The sequence below is a fragment of the Chelonia mydas genome, chromosome 9 (genome assembly GCF_015237465.2).
Source record: "Chelonia mydas isolate rCheMyd1 chromosome 9, rCheMyd1.pri.v2, whole genome shotgun sequence".
In the NCBI taxonomy this organism is placed as follows: Eukaryota; Metazoa; Chordata; order Testudines; family Cheloniidae; genus Chelonia; species Chelonia mydas.
In genome coordinates this window covers 36,393,273-36,410,668 of record NC_057855.1, presented here as the reverse complement: position 1 = coordinate 36,410,668, position 17,396 = coordinate 36,393,273, and the positions used below count along the sequence as shown (strand labels likewise).

The window sequence follows — 17,396 nt, the reverse complement described above, 5'->3', positions numbered from 1 at the left end:
CAGGTGGGTCGCCAGATCTTATTTACAATGAAAAGGCACATGGACCAAAACGTTGGGTTTGTTTTTCCTCCAATTTCACCCCAAAGTTTGTCATGTTTCAAGAGTGCATTTGTTTGGGCACCGACCCCTTGTTTCATTACAAAAATAATCAATTTCTCAATAGTCAACAGCTTGGGAATTCAAGTCAGAACAAATCAGTTGGAGTTTTTGAGAAGAAGGATTTCTCTAGTGGTTTGGGTGGAACCTAGGATTTGGGTGTTGTGAGGGTGGATACATTAAAGATTGTGAGGTGCTCAGACGTTATGGTAAGGTACTTGTATGGCACTCATTACCTAAGAGTATCTTCATCATTATCACCATAAAAAAACCCTCTCACACACACCACACAAGCCCCCATCCATCTGCACACACACTTTGCAGGAAAGTAAAGTTTGTGGGGCACAAGATTGCCCAAAAACTAAACAGTGAATGTTTAAGAGAAACTTTGTGGTGGAATGTTCACTCTTGTGCTTCAGAATTTTCTAGAGTTGCATGATTCTCTGACAACATTCCTGTGCTTTATAAGGTTATTGCCTTCAGATCATTCTAGTTCTGAAGCATAATGAATTTTAATGTGGCAGATTTTACCCGTCTAATTAAAAATGATGATAACCTCACATCATAGGTTTCACATTTTCAAAGCGTCTCCCTAAACAAAACATGAGATGAAAGAGTCCAGGTTTGCCTATTCAGAGCACTTTCCATTGATGTGCTGTACAGTGAAAAGCATTAAGGGTGTAACATAAATATTGAGAAATCTGTCATCTATATTGAAAGGCCAGGCTCCCCAGGGCTCACTGTTAACAGCATTGAAAGAAATAGCTTCACCTGGAATCACATTTTAATTCATCTTGGTGAACAATCTGGACTGGAAACTCTCTGCTTCAGATTTGGATAACATGCCACTTATTAAACAAAACAGAAATGAAATCAGCCATTCATTATTGCCAGGTTCACATTTCTAGGCCCCAACTGTGACTCTGATACACGGCACTGCTGATAGCTAAATATCAAGGATCAACAATTTTTAAATGTAGTTACTTTTAATTTCCTCAGGCAGTCTTACATCACTTCCACTATCAACTCTTTGGTGTGTTCCTATTTTATGCATAGTTTCAGCTGACTAACACACAGCTAGTTCAAATAACTAGTTGCACATAGTCTATTTTCCTAATTTTTCCAGCACCCTTTTTTCTGTCTATGATACTTATCTGACTCCCCAACACCACAGTATCTGAGAGCCTCACAATCTAATGTATTTATCCTCATAACACTCCTGTGTAGTAAAGCAGTGCTATTATGCCCATTTTACAGATAGGAGACCTGAGACACAAAGAGGCTAAGTGACTTGGCCAGCGTCATACATGGATGTTTGTGGCAGAGCAGAAATTTAACTCTCAGCTCTCACAGCCCAGGCTAGTGCTCTAACCACTGGATGGTACTTCCTCTCTGATCCAGAGATCTAGATTCCTCACAAAGTATAAACACACACAAATTAGAATGGTAAATTTAATGCAAAACTTCAACTCATTTTTTTAAGTTAGAGATTTTCCAGTTTTTAGACTCTCCCACAGGAACCAGAGAGCTACTCTACTCCTCAAAACATGAGGCCCTTTGCTACTTAAATCCACTTGAGGGAAGAAGGGCAGTAAAAAGGCAACTGCCCATTCTCCAGTGGCTGCCAGATTCGTTCAGGCCTTCTGCGGCCCCACAAAATGCTGATGGAGACCAATTTAAAGAGGGGGGAGTTTCAAAAACATTCAGCACTGACTGAACTCTGCTCCTGTTGAATAAAGGCTTTACCAGTAATTTCAACAGCAGCAGAGTTATGCTACCTAGAACTCTCTTAAAAACTCCACCCTCAAAACTGATGTTAATAAAGATAGAAATTGAGACGTCAGATCATTAATGTGAGGAAATTAGAGTCTAAATGTTACTGCCTCCTTTGTGGTGCATATAAATATTGAGAACAGCTGGGGATCTGTCTTACACAGGCAGCAATATATGGGCGGAGCTGGATAAAAGGAGGATTGAGAGGCAGGCTATTTTTCTTTTCATTGCATTTGTAGGTTTAGTTGAGATTCTTGATATTATTATTTCAATGCTTCTCTTCCTTTCCCCTTCTCTTCCCCTGCCCTTCCCCAATTTAATCATAAGGGCCAGATATTTTAGCTCTGACTTCCAGTTTTGCACATGCTTTTTGATACACAGTCACCCATAAACTGGGAAGTTTCATGAACAGATACCAATGTGCATGCACAAGCATGGGTACATTTGTCAAATAAATACTCATAACCATATAGTCATTCTATCTGTGCAGACACAGGCACATAAAAGCCACCAGAAGGCTAGCTGTACAATTGCCCCTTAATACATGTTCTGTTAGATTAAACAAATAGTGTGCAAATATAAAGCTAGGTGGATGTGCAGTTCTTCATAATTTGCTTTTATTGGAGTCATATTTGAAACCCAGCTGGATGTATCTTTCCATTTTAGCTAAATACCAAAACATTTTGATTTGCAAAATTATATTAATAGCTGCTGCAAGAAGCTAGTCAAACAGTGATGGATGACAGTTTTAGTTCCCTGTCCTTTATTCCCCTTTAAAAGAAGTGTGTATGGAACAGAAGTGAATACTGTGCATCGCATTTTAGAGAGCTGATCCTATTACTTTGTGGCTGTGTTGCAGTTGCAGCCTCTCTTGAGATCTGCCAGGGGAGCTGAGATTTATCAGGAAAGCGATCGTGCCGAACATCCAGCAGCTTGCAGTCAACTTGTTTACCATATTAGCTGCTGTCCAGTACTTCTGGATTAGGAGACCTTGAATGCTGCCACTGTTCATCACATACGAGAAGACGTGTGTGAAACAAGATGCTTCTGTGATTTTGCATTTGTCTGCAGGGAACATCTATGTTTCTATTAAAAACATTGAAGGACAGATTTAAAAAAACAGATTGTGCCCGCAGCAATTTTATACTAGATTGATTCTAACAAGCTACTGGTGTTTAATTATTAAGGTGTTGAGGGTGACTCATGCAAGCAGAGTTCTCTTAACTAATACTTCCAAAAAAGACTAGCGCAGGGCAAGAGGCTATTGTCTATTCTCTGATGCCTTTGACAGAGGAGCTGTTCACATTCATATCTATGCAGCAATGCTCCCCTGCTTGTGAGCAAGTCAACAGCCCCAAGATATTAAAGTGGAAAGAAGTTTGTGCATTTCATTCTTCATCTTGCAGTTTGCTGCAGGCACATGGAGTGTCAGTTGGGTTCTATGTGGTCAAGCTGCTGTGCTTGTGCAGTGAGTTATAGCTCTGAGGCAGATATTAGGAGGAATTAATTGATGCCTAGAAGGAGAGCTGTAAAATGCAGAAGCTCTTTCACACGTTAAAGGAACACTAGCAATTTGAAATGTAGTCAATTTCTAAAAGTGAATTAACTGTAGCATCCGGTGCTGTATCTGCCCCTGAATTCCCCTATTAGTTTTTGAGGTTTTAACACCACCACCTGTTTAGAATACATTTTTTCCTTTCACCATTACTGTGCAACAGAATCACACAGTGGAAACTGACTTAGAATGAAATAAATGTTACATCGTGGTGAATTCACAGAGTAACCAAACTGGAAAGATAAAGAATTGATTTCCCCTAATAGCTTTAAATTCGAGCAATACTAAGTAGCAAAATTTCAGACAGAAGAGGGGCACCATGAATTTTTAAATACACACACACACACAGGACCCCCCCGCCCCCATGAGTCACTGAGCATCTGGCAACTTGAAACAACACCAACTGGAATTGTATAGCCCAGCAGCTCTCAGGATTAGTCCCAAGTTTAAGGGGATAGTTTCCTTTTACTGCAGGCTGGAGTAGTCTCTGGAATGTCCATATCCCACCTGTGAGAATGTTGTGTTATTATTATTGTTATTCGAGAAATTTATTCTGTTAAGTGTCTCCTTCCGCCTCATACTTGACAAGGAGCTAAGACAGTCATCCACTATGTCAGGAACTTGTCATATTTAGCTTTGAGCCTGAGTGACTTTAGTTGGCCCAATGTTTAATGAAAGTTAGCATTGCTAAGAGAAGTTTGAATCAGCTTTTAGGTGTGTAGGCAAAAGATGATTAGAACAGTCATTCACTTGCCCTTCACTCTGCCCCCACTTCTTAGACTACTTTTCCAATGTCATAATTAATTCATTGCCATGAGAATGTGTAAAAGCGAATGAGTGATGATACTGATTGGGCAATTATATTGAAACAATCAAGACACTCATGTCTGGGATCTAAGCAGAAGTTTGCCTACCAGGTCCTTATGTTACCTTTTTGCATCTGATTTTTGAGACACATCTGTTTTAATAGCAAGGACTCAGTTTATGACACGTATGTACCAAACTGGAATCTTCAGTGTGAATCTCAGACTGTGAGGTCATTAATCCATGATGAGCTATTGCCAACATGCTGGAACCCCTAACTGGGGCTCAGTAGAGGAGTCCCTGATTCCTACAAAAGATGCCAACCATGCAGAGTAGGGGAAGGGGTCTTTCTCTCGCATCAAATACCTGAAGTTGTATCCTGCTCTCCTCTTCCTTGGACTGGCCACCCATAGGGAGAAAGTTGAAGGACTCTGACCATCAGCTGAGACAAGCCTGAAATGCAACTAAGAGAGAGGACAGATCAAGCCCACTGAATGCAAAAGCACAAGCTACATCTTATAATCGATGAAGATACTGGTAAACATTTACTTGTTCCAAGAGCCAAGACCAGCCACATGAACTATAGATTTTTAGACAGTGTGAACATCCTGTAGGATAACTCGAGGATGCTTGAATCATGCCAATGCCCACAATTGTAAGAGTGTGTGTGTGTGTCTGTTACTTACTGTTCCACAATTTAGACACTAACCCCTAAATCTGTTGTTAAAACAGTATAAGATCTTTGGACCAGGGTTGCTCTAGAGCTGCTAGAAGTCTGGGATTTTAGAAATCATTCTGTGTCTGTGCTAATCTGCCAGGATACAGGCATTGTGTTAAAGTGGGGAGGGAAATATATGAAACAAATCAAGCTTAATGTAATCTTTGCAAACGGTGAAGCTTAACAGGGGAAAAACAGCCAAAGAGGAAGATACTAAGAAATTATTTGGAGCGATGTACTTCCTTAAAACTAAAGCAAGTAACAGCTTTGGCTGCTGACAAACACTGAACTAAACAGCGTACATGAAAGGAAACAGATTCTCCCCTTCTCCTTACTGTAAGTTGTTAAAATAATAGTTTTGTTTAATTTACTCATTGTTTGATCCCGTTATTAAGTACAGTAATTGGTGAACCCGATAAATCGAATCATTGAACCTACTGACTGTCTCAATATAACCTCAGTTTGACCAGTGTATTGTAATTTAAGTTAGGAAAACTAGACTTGAACTTACCTAATGACGTTTTACTTAAAACTTTTTATATAACTCCTTGCTTAAATCTTTTAATAAAAATGTAAGAGTTACTACAAACTGGTTTATTTCTCAAAATTTTAACTCAGACAAAGTAATCTATGTAGGAGAAAAAGCTAAAATAGTTAAAAATCATTCCTGAGTCCATCCTCTATTTTAATTACATAAAATAACACCTTATTATTCCTACAGTTGAGCATGCATAAAAATCAGATCTGGTAACCATCTTTATTACACTAATAGTAGCTCCTTCATTTTTAATTGTTACTTTTATGCATAAAGGTGTCGAGATGTGTTCTATATAATTACTGTGTGACATCTGGGAAAGGGTTAATCAGTTCTTGGTGGTTGCTAGGCAATAGAGGCCTGCTCATGTGGTATGTTCTGCCAATGAGAGGCTATTCTGGTGATGTAATGTTCCTATCGCTTACGGGGAGAGTTTTATGAAAAAACTCATTCTGCCATGGAATTAGATTTCCAGCCTGCTCATGTAGTTATGTTTAGCTACTAAAAGCCATTATTTTTTAATTGCCTTTGAAACTGTTGAACATTCGACTCAAAAATGACCAAAATCTATTTAAGTCATATTATTATGTTTGAAAAAAATGACAGAGAGCACCACCCAACAACCATTTTTGGACAACTAAAAGGATTTCAGCGACATCTAGAATTTCGTTATTAATGCACCTTGAGTTATGACTCTCAAAATAACAATAGTAGAGATGGACCAAAGCAAATCCCCAGATACGAACCTCTCAAACCTTTGGAAATGTTCTGATCTGGATTCAAACTTAATAGCTGGCCCTCCCCTCCCTGGGAATAGGGCATATAATCACTTATTTTATAGATGCCTGAGTAAGGGTGGTCACATCGGGTCAATAATAAGCAGAACCAAAAACCTGGATTTGGACATTTTGGGGGGTGCTGCACATCACAAAAGAAAAGGAAGTGCCTAGGGTTTTCCCAGCTATAAGGCACCCCTCTCCTCAGAATCCACTATATCTTGTTTATCCACCCAGGAACCAAACGCTACCTTTGTGAGAGAGCAGCCTTACTATTAGGTCTTGATTCATCAATAGCCAACGTTTCTTGCCAAATTCTTATTTCCTCATCTTATTCAGAGAACTATTCATATTCATTTGGGGTGTGTTCTTTGCTTAATGTGAGCATAGGTGCTGGAACTAGGGCTACTGGGGGTGCTGTAGCACCCCCAGCTTAGAATCATAGAATCATAGAATCATAGAATATCAGGGTTGGAAGGGACCCCAGAAGGTCATCTAGTCCAACCCCCTGCTCGAAGCAGGACCAATTCCCAGTTAAATCATCCCAGCCAGGGCTTTGTCAAGCCTGACCTTAAAAACCTCTAAGGAAGGAGATTCTACCACCTCCCTAGGTAACGCATTCCAGTGTTTCACCACCCTCTTAGTGAAAAAGTTTTTCCTAATATCCAATCTAAACCTCCCCCATTGCAACTTGAGACCATTACTCCTCGTTCTGTCATCTGCTACCATTGAGAACAGTCTAGAGCCATCCTCTTTGGAACCCCCTTTCAGGTAGTTGAAAGCAGCTATCAAATCCCCCCTCATTCTTCTCTTCTGCAGACTAAACAATCCCAGCTCCCTCAGCCTCTCCTCATAAGTCATGTGCTCTAGACCCCTAATCATTTTTGTTGCCCTTCGCTGGACTCTCTCCAATTTATCCACATCCTTCCTGTAGTGTGGGGCCCAAAACTGGACACGGTACTCCAGATGAGGCCTCACCAGTGTCGAATAGAGGGGAACGATCACGTCCCTCGATCTGCTCGCTATGCCCCTACTTATACATCCCAAAATGCCATTGGCCTTCTTGGCAACAAGGGCACACTGCTGACTCATATCCAGCTTCTCATCCACTGTCACCCCTAGGTCCTTTTCCGCAGAACTGCTGCCTAGCCATTCGGTCCCTAGTCTGTAGCGGTGCATTGGATTCTTCCATCCTAAGTGCAGGACCCTGCACTTATCCTTATTGAACCTCATCAGATTTCTTTTGGCCCAATCCTCCAATTTGTCTAGGTCCTTCTGTATCCTATCCCTCCCCTCCAGCGTATCTACCACTCCTCCCAGTTTAGTATCATCCGCAAATTTGCTGAGAGTGCAATCCACACCATCCTCCAGATCATTTATGAAGATATTGAACAAAACCGGCCCCAGGACCGACCCCTGGGGCACTCCACTTGACACCGGCTGCCAACTAGACATGGAGCCATTGATCACTACCCGTTGAGCCCGACAATCTAGCCAGCTTTCTACCCACCTTATAGTGCATTCATCCAGCCCATACTTCCTTAACTTGCTGACAAGAATACTGTGGGAGACCGTGTCAAAAGCTTTGGTAAAGTCAAGAAACAATACATCCACTGCTTTCCCTTCATCCACAGAACCAGTAATCTCATCATAGAAGGCGATTAGATTAGTCAGGCATGACCTTCCCTTGGTGAATCCATGCTGACTGTTCCTGATCACTTTCCTCTCATGTAAGTGCTTCAGGATTGATTCTTTGAGGACCTGCTCCATGATTTTTCCAGGGACTGAGGTGAGGCTGACTGGCCTGTAGTTCCCAGGATCCTCCTTCTTCCCTTTTTTAAAGATTGGCACTACATTAGCCTTTTTCCAGTCATCCGGGACTTCCCCCGTTCGCCATGAGTTTTCAAAGATAATGGCCAAGGTCTCTACAATCACAGCCGCCAATTCCTTCAGCACTCTCGGATGCAACTCGTCCGGCCCCATGGACTTGTGCACGTCCAGCTTTTCTAAATAGTCCCTAACCACCTCTATCTCCACAGAGGGCTGGCCATCTCTTCCCCATTTTGTGATGCCCAGCGCAGCAGTCTGGGAGCTGACCTTGTTAGTGAAAACAGAGGCAAAAAAAGCATTGAGTACATTAGCTTTTTCCACATCCTCTGTCACTAGGTTGCCTCCCTCATTCAGTAAGGGGCCCACACTTTCCTTGGCTTTCTTCTTGTTGCCAACATACCTGAAGAAACCCTTCTTGTTACTCTTGACATCTCTTGCTAGCTGCAGCTCCAGGTGCGATTTGGCCCTCCTGATATCTTTCCTACATGCCCGAGCAATATTTTTATACTCTTCCCTGGTCATATGTCCAACCTTCCACTTCTTGTAAGCTTCTTTTTTATGTTTAAGATCCGCTAGGATTTCACCATTAAGCCAAGCTGGTCGCCTGCCATATTTACTATTCTTTCGACTCATCGGGATGGTTTGTCCCTGTAACCTCAACAGGGATTCCTTGAAATACAGCCAGCTCTCCTGGACTCCCTTCCCCTTCATGTTAGTCCCCCAGGGGATCCTGGCCATCTGTTCCCTGAGGGAGTCGAAGTCTGCTTTCCTGAAGTCCAGGGTCCGTATCCTGCTGCTTACCTTTCTTCCCTGCGTCAGGAAACTCAATCAACTCATGGTCACTGCCTCCCAGATTCCCATCCACTTTTGCTACCCCCACTAATTCTACCCGGTTTGTGAGCAGCAGGTCAAGAAAAGCGCCCCCCCTAGTTGGCTCCCCTAGCACTTGCGCCAGGAAATTGTCCCCTACGCTTTCCAAAAACTTCCTGGATTGTCTATGCACCGCTGTATTGCTCTCCCAGCAGATATCAGGAAAATTAAAGTCACCCATGAGAATCAGGGCATGCGATCTAGTAGCTTCCGTGAGTTGCCGGAAGAAAGCCTCATCCACCTCATCCCCCTGGTCCGGTGGTCTATAGCAGACTCCCACCACTACATCACTCTTGTTGCACACACTTCTAAACTTAATCCAGAGACACTCAGGTTTTTCCACAGTTTCGTACCGGAGCTCTGAGCAGTCATACTGCTCCCTTACATACAGTGCTACTCCCCCACCTTTTCTGCCCTGCCTGTCCTTCCTGAACAGTTTATAACCATCCATGACTGTACTCCAGTCATGTGAGTTATCCCACCAAGTCTCTGTTATTCCAATCACGTCATAGTTCCTTGACATCACCAGGACCTCCAGTTCTCCCTGCTTGTTTCCAAGGCTTTGTGCATTTGTATATAAGCACTTGAGATAACCTGTTGATCGCCCCTCATTCCCAGTATGAGGCAGGAGCCCTCCCCTCACAGACATTCCTTGAATGGTGTGCCTTGAATGGCTTGAAGTGGTTTCCACCATGTACAGGGTTTACAGTTTGGTTCAATGGCTCTCAGCACCCCCACTATACATATTGTTCCAGCAACCCTGAATGTGAGTGTCCTCAAATGACAGCTGAAGAATTCCACAATAACTCTTCTGGCAAATGCTGGCCAGATCTAGAAAGATGCTGAACACCCACAATACCCTTGACTCAGTATCTCTCATAATTATTTGTTTGCTGTTATTTGCCAGCTAAGATGGCATCAACTTAAGGAAGATCATTTGGCTATCAAGAGGTCTTCCTCCAGCAAAAAATCCTAAAGCAGACTGGGAGCACTGCCTTGAACTTACTGGGACGAAGTACAAGCTTGAGTGAAAGTACGTGATTGCTCTGAGACAAGTCTTTTAATTTGTTTCTTGTGATTTTCATTAAGGGGTAGATAATGCATTTGGTTTTCTTTCAGTCTGTTAATGCTTACCCTTTACTGGACTGGTCTTTGCTCTCTGGAGCTTATGATAAGACAAATGAGCAAGCCATTTTGGCAACAGTACTGGCATTTACAAATTGGTTTGCTCTCAAAAGAGAAAATTAAAATCTTTTAGGAGAAGATGGCTGTACTGATAAAAGGTCAAGAGTACAGCAACAATAAAGAAGAGATTATGTTATATTAAAATACATATAAGAAATAATTTGCTAACTGGCCTTTTCTTGATTTTCAAAATAAACCTGGTTTGGTTTAAAACAGTTGGCTCTCCAGCTATTGTTGGGATAGCTTACCCAGCGTGATGTGAAGGAAATAGGATCCTTTGGCCTTTGAAGAGAGGCAGAAGAAGCTTTCAATCTACTGTCAGCTCAATTTCTTGGGCTACAAAATGGATCAGGAAGGCCCTGGAAGGGTCATGAAACACACCAGGGATGAGAGATAAGCTGTGAGGAGATAGCAGCATTTGTGGAACAAGGCGTAGTGAGCTCCAATATTCAGATCATCAAGAAGAAAGAGGTGCAGCTCTTAACTAGGGGATCTCACACTTCCCAGCTTCTGCAGGCTGAGTTAATTGCACACACCGGGGCCCTCTTACATTCCAACATTCCATCCCACAAGCTTCCCATGTGCAACCCTCCCATCCTTCTCTAGTTCAGGGACTCCCTGAAACTTCAGCTTTGCCCTCCCTTGTGTCTGGAGTTGTGCATCCTCCCTTCCCCCTCCACTACATGCCAGGGTCCCCCATTCCAATAGCTCTGCATATATCCCCATTCCTAGTCCCCCCCCTCCATGTCCTCCATTCCCTTCCCCCTCCCGTGTTGAGACTTTGTATACCCCCTACCTCCATACCAGGTTTCCCCATCAAGGGTTCTGTGTCTCCCCCTGCCCCGCTCCATCCCTCTACCCATTCCAAGGTCCTGCATTCCCCCCACATGACAGACGCTCTATGAACCCAGTTATTCACTTCCCCCCATCCTAGGGGCTCTGTCTGCCCCTCCACTTCCCTCCCCCATACCAGGATCCCCCATTTTGCCCCCTCCATGCCAGGATTTTTGTGCATGCCCCTTCCCCCCATTATTCTTTCCATCTGGGAGACGTGTTATTCAGGGAGTCAGCACTTTCAGCTCTGTTGGGATACTAGGCAGGAATACTAGATAGGGGGTTATGTTGGAAGGCATTTAATGGGTGTCTTAAGTTTTGGTGCCACTAAAGACCTGGTGAGGATTCACACACACACACACACACACACACACACCTTTCCCCCAAGTCAATAGGGTTTTGATCATTATGCCTAGCACATTACCTGAAATTCTAGAATGGAATGGCTGTGACATTCAAATTCAATGCATTACATACGGACAAACATCTCTAGCTGAATGTAAGGCCTTCACAAGCTCAGCCAATTATGGGGCCTCATCAAGCTGGCGAGACCCCTCAGAAACCATGCCAGGAGCTGCTTTCACTTGAAGCTCATGCACCATAACAAGGTGAGAGAGAAACTGATGAAGTGCTAAGTGTCAGCATCCACGGAGCAGGCCTGGGGAAGAAAGGGCCAGGGGAAAAGGAACAATGAAACACTTTAGAACTGGGCAGGGAGGATTCTAAAGGGCTATTATCTTCCTTCAGTGATTGGCTTTTGTAATATAAGCACATTTGGCTGAGAACTAATGCTAACAGGAAATAGGCCCTAGCCTTGAAATTTGCCTAACTTTCCTCACAGGCTGCTGGAGTTGGCAATCAGGATTTTAGGTCAGGTCTGCTACAGATAAAGGCCCAGTGTAGATTTAGATCTAGTTCAAAGTCTGTGGGATGTTTGGCTGCAGGGTCTGAGTTTGGACTCATCTCTACCTGTAAGCCACAAGAAAGGCAAGTGCATAATCCCTTTAAAGGAATGGCCAAATATAACACCTCTGATTGGTCTCTCTCAGTGCAGCTGAAAGAAACAAAGACAGATTTAAAATGCCTCCTCCCCAAAAAAAGAACATGAAGTGCCCAGGAGTTCATTCTGAGACATTTTCATGGAGTTTTTAAGCATAAACATGAGCTCTGACTCAGTGACTAACTAAAGGAAATGAGTCATGAAAAAAGTGTGCTTAGTAAAAAAATCTGAGTGTCCGACTCTTTTAGCCAGTTTGTGTGAAAGCCTAAGCGACTGGATAGTATTTATATTGTATTTGCTGAAGAGAGCTAATGAAATAAGCTTGGAACCTGATAACTATACATTTCATCTTTAAAAAGCTATGTCTCATTATACAATACTGTGGCTCTCTGACTCTTATCCTTTATTCCACAGGGGAAATAGTCTTCTATTTTTGTCTGTGGCATTTCCAACATCTGCATGCGGCGTACACACGTGGACTGACAGTCCTCTGTATAAGGCAGATGTTTTGTTTTTGTTTTTTTTTGTCTCTAAGCCCATAGATATTCAAAATTCCAGCAAAGGGAGATCAGGAACAGCTATATAATCATATAGCATCTCAGTCTATTAAGTTCATCATAGATTGATACATCAATAGTGTAAAAGTGACAGCAATGCATAGTTATTCAAGGCTACAGGAATTGGGCTATTCATGTGCCCAATTTATTCATTTATGCTCACTCTAGCCTACAGTTGGATAACCATGATCATCAATCTGTTATTTCAATAATCAGTCTAGGTTTCTATGAGCTCACAATAGAATATCCCTGGAATCCCAACAGCATGAATAAAGATCTCCTTTCAACATAAGGTGGTCCAGCACATTCCATTTCAAACTCCTCTCAGATGATGGCCTTCTAATCTTCTGCTGCCCTCCTGTATACCTGTCCCAGCAGGCACTGGATTGGAGCAGAATCTCCCTCCACTTCTTATTTTAAAAGGGAAACATTAACATGCAAAATCTAAAAGCCAAAACATTTCAGGAGTGTTTTATGACACATACTTATCATTTTTGCACCAGCTGTACATTCTGAACATATTTAATCCCGTATATCCCAGCATGCTTTTCAAGTGCGGCCAGCATTTATCAATATTAGAATTTTACATGACTAGTAAGCGATTACTACCTAGAATTAAGCCATTTCTGCTAAAAAGGAATCAAGTTCAGACTTTTCACATGGACTTGAACCTAGAAGACAGGCATCTAGTGATGGTAAGAAGAGAGGCACCCTATTCATTTGAAAATTCAGAATTAACTGTTGCTGTAAGAGAAACCAACTAATGCATGTAATGCCTTCAGACTGTGGCTTCATGTTTTTCCTCACTAGAATTCTAACTACATCCATGAACATTCATCTAAAGCACAAACACATAGTGAAATGAATGTAACACGGACCATGCTACGCTGTGTGGGAAACACCCTGAGGTGCCAGTCAGACCTAATCATTTCTTAGCCTCAGCTCACTCTGCTACAGAACATTTGCACCCTTATATATATGGAATTATCACTTGTGTTGCCACAGATCCAGAGGGTACCTGAGGGCTACAATCACACTGAAAGCATTGGGATTACAATAATTGTCATTCCACAAGAGACAGCTAGACTGTTGGGTCTGAGATCCTGCCTTTAGCAGTAATCTATAGAGGAAACATCAGAATAGGAAACCTACATACTTCTTGTCACACTGTGTGATGTTACACCATGTGTGGATGCAAGGAGGGAAATTCCTTACTTACCCTATGAGGAGAACACATATATTCCCAGGAGCATGAGAATAAGTGTCATTTGTAACTAAAACGTAGCTGGTATAACTGTAGGTGCTATTCATAGTCATACAAAAAAATACAAGCAATAGAAACTGTATGATCTAGCCTTTAAGTATTCTGTAAATAATTAATAATGATATATTAAACCTAACATCTGTGGCATTAGAAGAAATCCCCTTGCTGAGTGGGTAGATATCAACTGCTGTATAAAAGAGGCAATGGAGGCAATAAATCCAGGCAGCATCTCCAAGATGAACAGGACCTGATTTAAAATGAAGGGCCAAAGGTGAGCAAAGAATTTAGAATATTTGACTAAATGACAGGTTGTACTTTGATTATCCCTTAAGAGATGATAAAATTCACAGATATGGTGCAGTTTGGGATAGAGGGAAAAGCAGATTTGCCTGTGCTCATGAGTTTCTTTCTTACATATATATCCTTCCCCAACTTCAAAACAGGGCTACAGTCATGGTGTCACTGCCCTGTGTCCTCCTCGCCCCATGCTACATACAACCACAGCTCAGACTGAGTGAAGAATCAAGGCCATTTTCTATAGACTACCAGTCCTATAGCTGGTCTTCCATGTCCACTTAACCTTTGCTTTGTCAGCTGATACAAACTATAAGGTTACCAATTAATACCAACTTTAGGCAGTAATTCTTACCTTTTCCTTGGGAATTAGATTGAGATTTACTCTCTTTTCACATATAAACCATTAAACAACCATCGGAGGGTTAACAACTTTTGGCTACTACTGACCTAGGCTGGACCTGTAAACAAATAGCTGAAAGTTTGTGTATCTCTTTACTAATGCCCAGGTTGTTCCAGTCCCTCATGATAATGTTTTGTTTCTCTCTTCAAAGGCCTTTTTTTTATTTTTTAAAGTTTTTCCAGAAAATAGTCTAGACCAGTGGTTCTCAAAGCCGGTCCGCTGCTTGTTCAGGGAAAGCCCCTGGCGGGCCGGACCAGTTTGTTTACCTGCTGCGTCCGCAGGTTCGGCCGATCGCGGCTCCCACTGGCCGCAGTTTGCCACTCCAGGCCAATGGGGCTGCGGGAAGGGCGGCCAGCATGTCCCTCGGCCTGTGCAGTTTCCCGCAGCCCCCATTGGCCTAGAGCGGCGAACCGCGGCCAGTGGGAGACGCGATCGGCCGAACCTGCGGATGGAGCAGGTAAACAAACCGGTCCAGCTCACCAGGGGCTTTCCCTGCACAAGTGGCGGACCAGCTTAGAGAACCACTGATCTAGAGAATTGCTGGAACAGCAGTTAATGTAAAACTAAGCTAGGGCTACATCTCATTTAGAAAAAAAAATAGATGTGGTTGGGAAAAACTGAGACAGTTCTCTTGGAATTTTCCATTTAATTTTTTTTCCTGACCAGCCCTAGCGAATGCAAGTCAGTACAAATATGATCACAACGGGGAATTTATATTCACCTCAGCTCTTGTCATCTACCACACTGTTCTTCATCTTACTATCCTTCTCTGAAGCTCTTTCATTCTCATGGCTTGCATAACAGTCTGACTGGACATCCCTCCTAGCTTTTGTTGCCATAGAAGACCTCTTGTTGATGTCTTTATCTAGCTGCAGTTCAGTCTCATAACAGGCCTCCCCTGGCCAATTACTCCAGGTGGCTCTTAATGAGTTTACAATTTTCCCTATGTCAACAACTCTTCAGTAAGACCTTTTAAATAGATATGAAACTTGAATTTACAAAATATATTTCCTTTGAGTGTCTCCTTGATGCTAGGCTTCAGGGAGATTGTGCTTTTTAAGTTTTAAAATCTTTTCCCACTATTGATACTGTTCATTTTTATATCTAATATGTTTCTTACTCAGTCTTTAATGCCCCCCTTTTCCATTTTCTTTTATGTTTTAACTTCAATTTGCCCTGAAAAGTCACTTTGTAAAATTATGTTATTGGACTCTATATAAAATTTGCCCCATTTGCAAGTAAAACAAGTTAGCTTATTTACATTCCCCTGCCAGTCCAATCAATTCACGCTCACATTGGACTCTTTCTATTGACATGTCACAGATTTGCCAACCCTGCTGGTTTTATAGCAAGTCTCACAATATTTGGTGTTTTTGAAGTTTGGCATCATACAATTACACCAAAATCTCAGCTTCCATTTAAAAAAAAGTTCCAGCTCTCATGATTGCCGGGGGGGAGGGGGGGGGAGACAAAAATGAACTCCTTGAAAATACACTCCCAAAAGTCTCAGAAGCCAGAAGGCAAATAAACTCCAAGAGTGAAATTTGACTTCAATTATTTCACCCAAATTTCTTATTTTTAAAATATTGTGGCTTGGTGGTTGGGCTGGCTCATGATTTTTGAACACTTGGGCTTCAATACGGCTGTCATTAATAATAAACGTTCAATATGTCAACGTCAGACCTTTGGTGACATGACACCTATGAAACCCCATTGTCTCCAGATTATGTCCCAAGTAGGTTTGAACAGATGTCACTAAAGGCACAATCTGAAGGGAGACAATGGAGTAGCACTAGTATCTTGGAGTGTGTGTACACTGCAAACAAAAGACACTTGGCAGTGAATCTCACAGCTCTGGTCAACTGACAGACATGCAGGGTTAGCGCTACCTGGCTAAAAATAGTGAGTTGACTGGGGTCTGAGACTGGCTTTTGCAGGTCTTTTTTTGCAGTGGAGACATACCTCTAGAGTTATATTCAGCCTGAAGACTCCTTACTGCTATGTGTGATTGGCAGGGGGTGCAGTGGGAGAAACAGTTTTAAACTATATCAAAGCCCAGGGTGAGCTTGCAGGCCTGGTAGTTAGAAAGAAGTAAGTATCTTTGTACTTGCAAATTGAGGAAAGTTTGCTAGGGAAATCAGCAAATCATGAATATGGAATACCACACGGCCATTCTCACGTGTTTTTCAGGTAGAATGACATTTTTAAGATGGTTTTTAGGGCCGGGAGTAGGTCTTTTTGTTCCACTTCAGTTCCAAAGAATGCCACACATTTCAGTCTATCACTGAAAATGCTAAGTACTTACAGAATACATTTTAACGTGATGAAAAGCTTTAGAGTGAGGGCAGGACAATTTTGATATTCAGAAGATTATATTGCCAATTAAACTGATGTACTAGGCAATTAGAAGTGGTAAATCTACAGTAATTGGCCACCATGCTGAAGGAAGTAAATTCTATCCCTTTCTTTCACAAAGCCTCATTAGTTTACTCTTTCTGTGGATGTGGCCTAACAGCCTCTGTCTCCTTTTCTATAGTTGGAAACTGTTGTATTTTAGCAGTGATAGCCAACTACAGAAGGAAAGTGACATCATTTGACTCTGTCGAGCAGATAAAAAATGATGGTTTGGTATTTTTATGTAATGTAAATGATTGAATAGAGCATAGTAAGTTTAGGCCTTATCATAGGTTTCCATCAAAAACTTCAAAAACTAAAGTAGATTTTTTAACAAAATTCTTAAATTAAAAGTCATTTCAATTAATCAGTACATGCTTGCTGCCAAAGTTTTAAAGAAAGTCAGACTACTGAATTGGTGGAAGTCACTGGCTAACCACCTGGAACCAACTTTTGACAGCGGTAGTCTCTTCTGCAAATGCAGAGAGAATAAGCTGAAATGAAGAAA

The 17,396-nt window shown here is 42.0% G+C and overlaps 1 protein-coding gene across 1 annotated transcript in view; it reads right to left on the bottom strand.

Moving 5' to 3' along the window:
- Nucleotides 1-2,508: 2,508 nt before the first annotated feature.
- The window catches only part of AP1S3 (adaptor related protein complex 1 subunit sigma 3), a 55,755-nt gene continuing 40,867 nt past the window's right edge, over nucleotides 2,509-17,396 (bottom strand). Inside the window, exons 5-6 of the mRNA XM_043523002.1 lie at nucleotides 4,595-4,692; nucleotides 2,509-2,955 (exon numbers count right to left, since the gene is read on the bottom strand). Of these exons, the coding sequence (XP_043378937.1) occupies nucleotides 2,826-2,955; nucleotides 4,595-4,692 (228 nt within the window). The 3' untranslated portion in view covers nucleotides 2,509-2,825. The remainder of the gene's footprint in view (nucleotides 2,956-4,594; nucleotides 4,693-17,396) is intronic.